The sequence below is a fragment of the Tiliqua scincoides genome, chromosome 2, assembly GCF_035046505.1.
Source record: "Tiliqua scincoides isolate rTilSci1 chromosome 2, rTilSci1.hap2, whole genome shotgun sequence".
NCBI classification, from domain to species: Eukaryota; Metazoa; Chordata; class Lepidosauria; order Squamata; family Scincidae; genus Tiliqua; species Tiliqua scincoides.
The window spans coordinates 118,421,604-118,432,003 of NC_089822.1; the positions used below are offsets into that span (position 1 = coordinate 118,421,604).

Genomic DNA, 10,400 nt, shown 5'->3' on the forward strand with positions numbered 1-10,400 from the left:
CTACACACCACATCCTTCAACGTACTGAGACAGGTCCCGGCCTTCACAGTATGCCCTCCATGCCACCCTGGGGGAAAAGAGAACAGATGAGAACATCCTCATGAGCACACATCTCACCATGTGCCTTGCTCCACTTATCCTTGTGAAGCTGCAGGACCTAAAATAGATTATTTACATTCTTGTGCTCTGCACTTGCAAAATGAATTGCAAAACAGTTTCATGGGTGTGTTCATCTAAAACCAGTGGCTAAGGGAGTGCAGGGGGTAGCAGTTGCACCGGGCATCAAGCTTTAGGGGGGCAACAATCTGAGCTTGACACTAGTGACCAAAATTGTGAAAATCTTGGTATGTATGAATAATACCATCATGTTATATATCATTGGAAAGGTCATTTAATGCAGAATGCAATGCAACCAACTGAATTAGAATATCAGTAGTCTATCAAATTACGGCCAATTTTCCAGCCTCCAACACAGTGTCAGAGAGATGATGTGGCTCTCCTGCCAAAAAGTTTGGACACCCCTGGTCTAGATGAAAGCAAGCCCAGAAAAGTGATACATGCAGAAGCACAATGGCAGCCTCCTCTACGGGTAAATACCTTGGACTTACAGGAGACCTTAACTATTGAATTAAGTTATATTTTATGGCACACAAGCAGTTTGCTGATGGCACACGAGTCAGCCCTGACACACAGTTGTGTGCAATTTTACATTTTCTATGTGCAGTCTTGTTCTTGCCTTGGGTTGGTGACAGTGACTGTGGATGGTGTTCTGCAATCCTTCACCTGCTGTGTGGAATGCCAATAAGAGCCTCTGGCCCGTCTTCCCTTCCCCTACAGCCGATTCCCACTTACCAGGCACCGAGTCCATTCCATGACTCCTTCACCACAATCTTAGCGCAAGCCACACTTGTAGCAAGGTCATTTGTCAGCAGTTCTGCAGGGAGAGGACATTGAATATGAGTGTGACACTTCCCTCCTGGCATATGGTAGGACTCAATTGATAAGGATGACTCAAAGATGGACAGTCCCTGTATTCAATCATGTGACCCAGCAATGGTTGCCACTATTTTTATTTTGGGATGGCTCCTATGATTTTAAAAACTGGAGACCAGGGGGAAACAAAACAGTATAACTTCCCTCAGCATTGAAAAGCAGTGGTGGTGTGGGAAACACTTGCATTTCTGCATATATGAAACACAAGATTACTCCCAGGAAACAGTGAGTTGCTCTAGATCTTCCACCACTCTAGATCTTGCACTGTGCAACTACAAAAAATGGCATGTTCAATATCTAGAGAATAGAAAATGGGATATTCCCCACATCAATCTCAAGCCAAAGAAATGTAACTGCTGGAGTGGTTCAGTGGAACTAACTGAACCAGGTGGAGAGATGCCCCTGCCACTGCGTAAGAATGCAAATATGTTTTCAGTTATGGCCCATTCAGGAGTCAAGAAAAGGTGTTTCATCTGAAGAATAGGCATCATGGGAAACTTTATACCTGCTGGCTATACTCTGGTCTCCTGCCTGAAATGGAGCCCTGCAGTGGATGCAGCAGATCTACCAGCCGGGAAGACCTCTCTTTCAAGCAGGAGGCCAGAAAGCAGAATGCAAAAACCAGCAGCAAACATGTCAGCTTGTCCCTCCTGAAAAGCACCGATGTGTTGCACACGCAGTGAGATAATGTTGCTCACCAGAGCACTGAATTCCGCAACCATCGGAACTTGGTTGATTGCCATACTTGCACCAGTAGCGGCTGTTGATCTGGAAGATGCCAAAGTCCGTGCTGCCATCATAGGTGTTGTAGTGTGTGGCCTCTGTGTTGTAGCTGCTCTCGTGGTATGCTGTGCAGACCCCTGAAGTAGGGAGAAAAAATGATTGGAACGAAGTACAGACATACTGGGGATGGGCACAGTGGAAAGAGGTGCGCTTGTGACCTTGTCTACTGCACTTCTGCATTCTGTAACGTGGTAGGAAGGGTCAGGAGCCATCAGGGCTCTCCTTTCAGTTTTATAGTTCCTTTTCTGCACCTTTCCCCCCTCTATAGATCAGGCATCAGTTCAAGACATACCCTGTGCTCCATGGTCACCGCTTTCCAAAACCTCTGTGCATCACAAAAATAAAAGCCAACAAACCACATAATGAAATTTGCCAGGAGAAATGTATTTAGAAGCCCTCCTCTCCCATAATTACTCCTATTGAACACATGATTGGGTGGACACAGAAAACCAAGGCCCCAAAATGTAACACACAATCTTGCCCCCTTCTAAGGAATGCCTGCCGTTTTCACAGCATTTGCCTAGTCAACAGAAGCTCAGCCAGAAGACTCACAGTTGGCCAGGCTGTAGCCATCGTAGCCATCCATTCCCAGTTGCTTAAGTGCCCGAGCCAGCTGACAGCGCCCATAGATCATGCCTTGTCCTACAGTAAGGACACAGGCAAGGATGGGAAGCAGCAAAAGGACCTTCATCTCTGCAGCACAGGATGGGAGACCAAGATGCAAGATAGGGCCTCATGCCTGCTTTTATACACGTTCTTCGGGCACATTTCCAGGAAACTGCAAGGTCAGCATGACTTTGGGAGAGACTTTGGGAAGTTCATACCACCCTTGCCTAGCTGTTGAAACGTGTGTCAACAGAAAGAAGCACTAGAGAGGCAGCAGCCGGCTTAGTCTGTAGCAGCAAAAGCACAAAAGAGTCTTGTGATACCATAAGGTTAACTTATTTATTGCAACAGAAGCAGTCATGGACTATAGTTGTGATCGTCAGCTTGTGACCATTGCTATGCTACTGTTAGGATGTTTCAGCATAAAATAAGTCACAATGTTCATTTCCTGGGGGGTAATAACACATTGGTGCCTCAGATTTAATCTAGGTCTAGGACAAGGGAGCCCAACCCCTGGCCCTGGGGCCACTTGCGGCCCTTGAGGCCTCTCAATGCAGCCCTCTGGGAGCCCCCAGTCTCCAATGAGCCTCTGGCCCTCTGGAGATTTGTTGGAGCCCACACTGGTCTGACGCAACTGCTCTCAGAATGAGGGCAACCGTTTGACCTCTCAGGTGAGCTGTGGGATGAGGGCTCCCTCCACTGCTTGCTGTTTCACATCTGTGATGCAGTAGCGGCAGTAAAGGAAAGGCCAGTCTTGCTTTGTGCAAGGCCTTTTGTATGCCTTGAGCTATTGCAAGACCTTCATTCATGCATATAAGTTCATCTTTAATATATTCATTTATGTAAACTGATGTAAATTTATTCAAATTTTAAATGTAAATTAATTCTTTTTTTCCCTGGCCCCCGACAATGTGGCCCTCCTGCCAAAAGCTTTGGACACCCCTGGTCTAGGAGAAGCCCACACAGTAGCTCTGCCTCTTCCCCTTCCCCAAATGGCACAGTTCTCTTCCTGGGAGATGCAGTCAGTTCAGAGGTGAATGTTTACCGTTAGGTATGTGTATTAAATGTGAAGTGGGGTTTCTTTGGTCTAGTGCAGCCATTTTCAACCACTGTGCCATGGCACACTGGTGTGCCACAGGAATTTGGGGGAAAGTAAATTATTAGTAGCACCAATGGGTGATACCTTAAGGTTAACTTATTTATTGCAACAGAAGCAGTCGTGGACTATAGTTGTGATTGCCAACTTGTGACCATTGCTATGCTATTGTTAGGATGTTTCAGCATAAATTAAGTCACAACGTTCATTTCCTGGGGGCTAATAACACTTTGGTGCCTCAATTTAATCTAAGTCTAGGAGAAGCCCACACAGTAGCTCCGCCTCTTCCCCTTTCCCAAATGGCACGGTTCTTTTCCTGTGAGATGCAGTCAGTCCAGAGGTGAATGTTTACCATTAGGTATGTGTATTAAATGTGAAGTGGGGTTTCTTTTGTCTAGTGCAGCCTTTTTCAACCACTGTGCCGTGGCACACTGGTGTGCCACGAGTAGTCCACAGGTCTGCCACAGGAATTTGGGGGAAGGTAATTTATTAGTAGCACCAATGGGGCATGTCAGCCCCAACTGGCAGCATGGTGTGCCTTGTCAATTGTCAAAAACCTGATGGTATGCCTTGGCAATTGTAGTGCCTTGTCAGTGTGCCACGAGCTGACAAATGTTGAAAATTGCTGGTGACAAAATTAGCTAGCCTCTGTTGCAACCTGGGCAGGGAGCTGCTACTGCTGTTGAGTATGGAGACCATTCTGAACTATGTTGTTCTTTGATTTGACCTCAGTAAGGCCTGCAAAGCTCTGGAACTCCAGTGCCTAGCCCAAGGGACTCAAATATGATCACCTCCTGACTTTCACCACTTGATTGAATCTACCAGCTTATCTAATCTACCAACTCAGAGCAAACAGCTAAATGTCATGCCCACTGATTTCTGATTGTTTAAGGAAAATCAAGCAGGTGGCTGTTTGTCAAGGCATTCACCAAGGTCCTGCGGCAACAATCGGTTTGGAGCAAGGAAGGTCCTTCACAGCCAGGAAGGGTGCCAGCTGTGGCCATGAATTGCTTCAATATGGGTCTCAACTACCCAGTGCTTTTGAGCACAATCCAGCCATGCTTCAGCACTTTTAAACCCTGTTGATTTCAGCAATTTGAGTGTGTGTTTAACTCTCCCACTGAACTCAATGGGGATTTAATGTACTTAACTTTGATGGGACCATGCCCTTTGTTCATGAGCTTGTCCACACCAAAGCAAGACACAAAATCTAGAACAAAGCAAATCACATTTCCTGGGCCCTCACATACAGGTTGATACATCTTTGAAGTAATAGATTCTTTCTTCCTTGTCTGTCTCCTTCCCAGTTCTTATGTTTCTTTCTGCTGTGTCTGCATCCTCTGCATAGTTACTCAGAAGCAGTGAGTACAGTGGGATGTGCTGTGCCCCCCCCCCCCGTAAGTGTGCTTGATTCACAGGTGGTATACCACTGTTAGGGCTTGGTGGCAAATGTTTCATTTGAATGTGCCCTCATGTGGTGACAAGCAAACACTGATCACACATCCGCATCAAGGGAAGCCATCAAATAATCCAAAATACGAGTCTGATTCTTGATCTGAATGGAGCAACAAACCACAGTAGAATCAGTTGCACTGATCATGCTGGAAGAGTCAGGGAGGGATCAAGCAGCCTGGAAGGAAGGAGTTTGCAAACATCCAGGTTTCGGTGGAGGTTTCAGTCACCAGGAGAAGGGCAGGCATTTTATTCGAGGGTCCACCCAATACAGGTGCTAGGGAGCTGGGGGCTGAGGGCAAAGCCCAGCACTGTCCCCTAGTGGTGCACTGGGCACTGCCACCAGTGCTTGGGGGTTCAGGAGTCAGCCCAGTCAAGTGTACCCTCTGAGAGGAGTGGGTTCTTGGCTAGTGCCTAAGCTGGCTGGATGACTGACACCATCCCTGGCTGTGGAGGTTCAGACTGAATGAGATTAGGGGGAAAAGACAAGAGCAAGTAGCCACCTGAATGTACAGCAGACTGTTACTCTGCAAGAGGCTGCTGATTGGCTCTGCCCTGCATGTATGTACACCAGCAGAAGTGGGGGAGAATCCACCAGTTAGGGAGGTGAAGCTCTCTGAAGAGCTCATGCCTGAGCTTGTCAACAAGCAAGGCTGGTCTTATCATGAGTTTAGAAGTACAATATAGAATCTTTACCACCATGGGAGGGCGCCATTTGATTTGGAGTTTCTGCCTTACACATCCTCAGCCATTTCTGTCAGAAGGCGATTGTGCTGTTGGAGTGAGAAGAACATCTTCTGCAGCCAACAAAGCCCCTGCTTGGAGACCATCCAGACCTGATCAAGGCTTCCTCCAGTGCCACCCAAGCGCACACTGAAAATGCTACATTTGCTACACATAACTGACATGGAAACAACATGAAGGCTCTTATACCTTACATTGTATTCAAGGTATTTGAGTGTTCTAATTCCCTGTTCCCAGGATATCTTTCTCTGATGTGTAGAAATGTTCATAATTAACTATGTGCTGTATGTTTATTTGTTGCTTTACAGAGTTAATGTAAATACAGCCACGTCATTGGCTGGAAACGATCAGTTCCCCCACATCAGAGTGGTCTGATTGGCAGGTCGTGTGTGATTTGCCTCAAATTCCAGTATTTGAATTTTAAATTTGAATTCCAGTTTCATGTTGTAAATCTGACTTGGGGGGATACTCAAAATATTTTTTGTCTTGTGAATGAAATTTATGTCTTAAAGCATCAGTGTGGCAGTTTCATTCCTTCTAAACATTTTTTCCCCTCTGAAACCCACAATAATAATAATCCATAACTGCACATGTTATGAAAACATCAGTAGGAGTTTTGCAAGGAAATTCAAACAAGTAAAGCTGTGGTTCCCATAAACAACACAGACAGAATGGATTATATAATGTAGGGCACAATCCTAACCAACTTTCCAGCACTGGCATAGCTGTGCCAGTGGGGCATGTGCTGCATCCTGCCATTGGCGGGCAGTTACAGAGGCCTTCTCAAGGTATGGCAATGTTTGTTTCCTTACATCAAAGTTGCATTATCCTTAGGTTCTAGAAAGTGGGTTAGGATTGTGCCCTTAATTTACATAACAATAAGAAGTGGCCATGTGGGTCCGTAACAAAAATCTAAAAGCTTCCACTAGGAAGTCTTGGTTGGGCTAAATCAGGGGTGTCCAAACTTTTTGGCAGGAGGGCCCAATCATCTCTCTGACACTGTGTCAGGGGCCAGGGGAAAAAAAGAATTAATTTACATTTCAAACTTGAATAAATTTACATAAATGAATATATTAGAGATGGAACTTATATGAATGAATGAAGGTCTTGCAATAGCTCAAAGCCTGTAAAAGGCCTTACAAAGCAAGGCCAGTCTTTTTTTCACTGCTGCTGCAGCATCACAGACGTGAGACAGCAAGCAGTGGAGGGAACCCTTGTCGCACAGCTCACCTGAGAGGTTGAAAAGTCACCCTCATACTGAGAGCAGTTGTGTAGGGCCAGTGCAGGCTCCAGCAAGTCTCCGGAGGGCCAGAGGTTCATTGGAGATTGGGGGCTCCCTGAGGGCCAGATTGGGAGTCCTTGAGGGCTGCAAGTGGCCCCAGGGCCGGGGTTTGGGCACCCCTAGGCTAAATAAAGGTGTTACTAGAAGTGGCTTTTTAGAATTTAAATAGTGATCCCTGTGCTGTGCTGGACAACTGTGCTGGGCAACTGAAACCCTGGATGTGGAGGCTTCTGTTTGGTCAGGCTCAGAGCTGGAGCAAGGAGGCTGCGGCACCCAAATTCCAGTGCAGACTGAGGGTCTGCTGTCCATTTCTGGAAATACAGCAGGAGGCCGGGGTTGAAGTACAATAGAACAAGGGTGCAGTTTTGGTGACCAGGAAAGGACAGAAGGCCAGAATCCTAGCATTTATTGGAGGTATGGCCCATCTAGAAATTTCAAATTACTGGCCAATGGCAGGGGCTGATCTTGCACACACCCCTGTTTGCTTTTGAACTTGGAGAGGAAGGCTGAGCATGCAAAGTCGTAAGGAGAAAACTGGATTTAGATACAATTGCAGCCTGCTTAAAGTCCTGAATACATTTCCGTTTGGGATTCTAATAAGTTGAACTTGGTATTTAAGAATTTTTCAAAAGGAGAAAAAAAAAGTCTGTTTTGGGGAGAATTGGAGAGAAGCATTGTTCCTTTGGCTGTGTGCATGTGGTTCTTTGACTTTCATAGAATGTCCAAAATAAGACAGGACGTCCTTCAAAATTCATATGGAATGAAATCTCTTATCTAGGCTTATCTTATCTTGACTGCTGTGGAGCCCACTGAACCAGCATTGTCCACTAGATCATGTGACCAGGCCTTCCGTTGGGGGTACCATGCAGGAGAAAAGAGAGCTGTGCACACATGCTCACCCACATACAGTACTGTACCTGTGTTCTGGAAGGGAACCTGCAGCAGTGCTGCTGGTGCAGGATCAAAAGTAACCACTAAAGGGTACAGTACAGCAGACATCAAGATAAGGGCCACAGTAAAGAACAGAAACAGGGGATGTTCTAGAAGCTGAGGTGCTGTGATGTCAGGTGCTCCTGATGTCACAGGAACTCTGCTAGATTCCAGAAGCACCTGTGCGATGGGACCCTCTGCTTCCAAACCTGGCAGGATAAGAGTTTCTCTGTCTTGCTCAGTAAGTGGATCTTCATGTGGGTGGAATGAGAGCCAGACTAGATGAGATGTTTTGCTCCTTTATGATGCTTTGGGATGCTGCATCCCAAATCTCCTGGGCAGACACATGGGACTAGAGATCTAGGTCTAGCAGGGAAGTGGGGCCTAATGGTTTTGCGCATGTATGAGGGGCTAAAACACCAAGGTTCTCTCCCAAACTCTCAGAAAAAAATTGAGTCCAGTAAGGTGTTTCCCAGCCGAAAAATAAACAGAAATTCTTATTTTTAGGTGAATTGAATCTGCTGTTGCAGTGCACTTGGACACCCCAGAGGTGACCAATAAATGCTGAATGTGAAAATCGGCCTCAAAAGAGTTCACTCCCCAATTCCCACAGCACCCGTCATTGCTTCTCTCACTGATTTGAACATGCTGCCTGATAGAAAAGAGGCAATTACAAAGCACCAAAACAGTAGGTAGCTGGGTTGGTGGACCATTAGAAAAACATCCAAAAGTTGCAGTCTAGTAATTAGATTAGCTTCACAAGGTGTTCAAGATGATTTCAAGATGCAAGACAAGGAAGAAATAATGGCTGTTCACCCATTTTTGTCTAAGTAATGAGTAAAAAGGCTATTCCTTTCAATTGGGGGAACTCATACAACACGGAGGGTGGGCTCTTATGAGGATAAATGTCTCAACTCTGTCTCTGCATTGGGAGTGACTGGAATGAGATGCAACCAGAGTAAAATTCTGACATAGCAGGCAACTTCCTATTTGGTTTCTATTCCTTGGATGTATAGGAACCTTTAACTATTTTCTTAAATTGTTTCCCATGGCACACTTTGTGACTCCTATGGCATGTAGTTTGGAAATTCTTGGTCCAGTATGTAATAGAGCTTAAGTAAGAATAGAATGGTAAACATTAGGAAGGTATCTTCTGTTGTATACCTGTTTAGGTGTCATAGCCTCCCCCCCCCCTCCGAAAAGACTGCAGGATCTAATTCCCTAAGGGGACTGAGATATCCATATCTTGAACTTCTCTTCAGAGGCTCCCAGGATTCTCTGGGGAGAGCACTGAGCCTGTCAGTATGGCATCTGGGCTGGGGGCCAATGCCCATCTATGGGCCCACACCCATGCTTGGCCAATCCTTCAGGCCTTGAAGGTCTGCTATTGTCACAGCTTCCCACCACCACCCAGTAAGCCAGAGCTGTTGGGATATTGCTCAGGTGGTTGTGGGAGAGCAGCAACAACAGCAGTGCTCCTGTAACCTCCCCTCAGTGCCATTTTTACAATTCTCAGATGTGTTGTGCCCCTGCCTTAGGGGCTGGTGCACCTGGGAATTGTCAAATAGTGCCAAGGGAAGAAAGAAGACAGCCTGCTGCTTGCTCCCACTGCCTCCTGGTTGGGCTCCCCATTGAGTGCTCACCTAGAAAAGCAAACCAGTTTCTGGCTAGTGGATGGGCAAGAAGTCTCCTCCACTGTTGCTGCTACTGCTGTAGTTGGGGGTTGTAGCATGAAAGAGGACTCCTATCTGACTGCTACCCAGACCCAGGCACCATGGGAGGGGTAGCTGACATGAGTACACACTTTCTAAAGTGTGGGGAGAGTGCTTCTACTGCAGGGTCCCCAAAAAGCTGAATCAGCTGCTGCGTCCAACCAAGTTTTGTGTTTCTAGACATGTACACTGACTTCTTTGGAGGACAAAAGCATGGAAAAGAAGGATTAGGGCAGGGGTCTCCAAACCCTGGCTCGGGGGCCAGATGCTGCCCACAGAGAGTTTCTGTCTGGCCCACGGCCAACCTCTGATCCCCTGAGAGCCTCTGGCCCGGTTGACCAAACACAACCAGAGTTGTGCTTGTGGGGTGGGGGAATGGGGGTCCATTTAAGTGTGTGTGCTTTATTTCTTGGGCTGTGTTGGTGCTTGGAGGAATCCTAGACATTTGAGCCCATTCATTCATTCATTTCAGTCATTCATCTAAGTTCCATCTCTAATGTATTTATTTAAATTTTATATCTAATTATTTTTTCCGGCCCTCGACACCGCGACAGATATTTGATGCGGCCCTTTGGCCAAAAAGTTTAGAGACCCCTGGATTAGGGCATTGTATGGAGGAAAATGCTGGAGAAAACCAGTAATGGCTACCTTGAATTTCTTGCATTATCTGATTTCTCCATGATTTATCTAAAACGGTCCCCTAATGCTTTTTTCCTTCTCCACAGGCCATCTTGGAACTTCCTGTTTGGACCCCACCTGTCGTTTTGCCTGATCTCTTGACCTTCCCAATGCATTTTGAGGA

The 10,400-nt window shown here is 46.3% G+C and overlaps 1 protein-coding gene across 1 annotated transcript; it reads right to left on the minus strand.

The window, feature by feature from the left end:
- On the minus strand, nucleotides 1-2,467 carry LOC136638681 (lysozyme C-like). Its single transcript, XM_066612713.1, has 4 exons — nucleotides 2,329-2,467; nucleotides 1,692-1,853; nucleotides 853-934; nucleotides 1-67 (listed from the first exon to the last, which is right to left on the minus strand). The coding sequence occupies exons 1-4, from the start codon at nucleotides 2,465-2,467 to the stop codon at nucleotides 1-3; spliced, it is 450 nt and encodes a 149-aa protein (XP_066468810.1).
- Between the last annotated feature and the right edge of the window lie 7,933 nt (nucleotides 2,468-10,400).

Excerpts from the sequence above, each read along its gene's own strand:
- LOC136638681 (XM_066612713.1), bottom strand. The coding sequence starts at position 2,467 with ATGAAGGTCCTTTTGCTGCTTCCCATCCTTGCCTGTGTCCTTACTGTA. Across the intron at positions 1,854-2,328 it reads TGGCTACAGCCTGGCCAACT|GGGTCTGCACAGCATACCAC; the intron begins GTGAGTCTTCTG and ends TCCCTACTTCAG. Across the intron at positions 68-852 it reads TGGAATGGACTCGGTGCCTG|GGTGGCATGGAGGGCATACT; the intron begins GTAAGTGGGAAT and ends CTTTTCCCCCAG.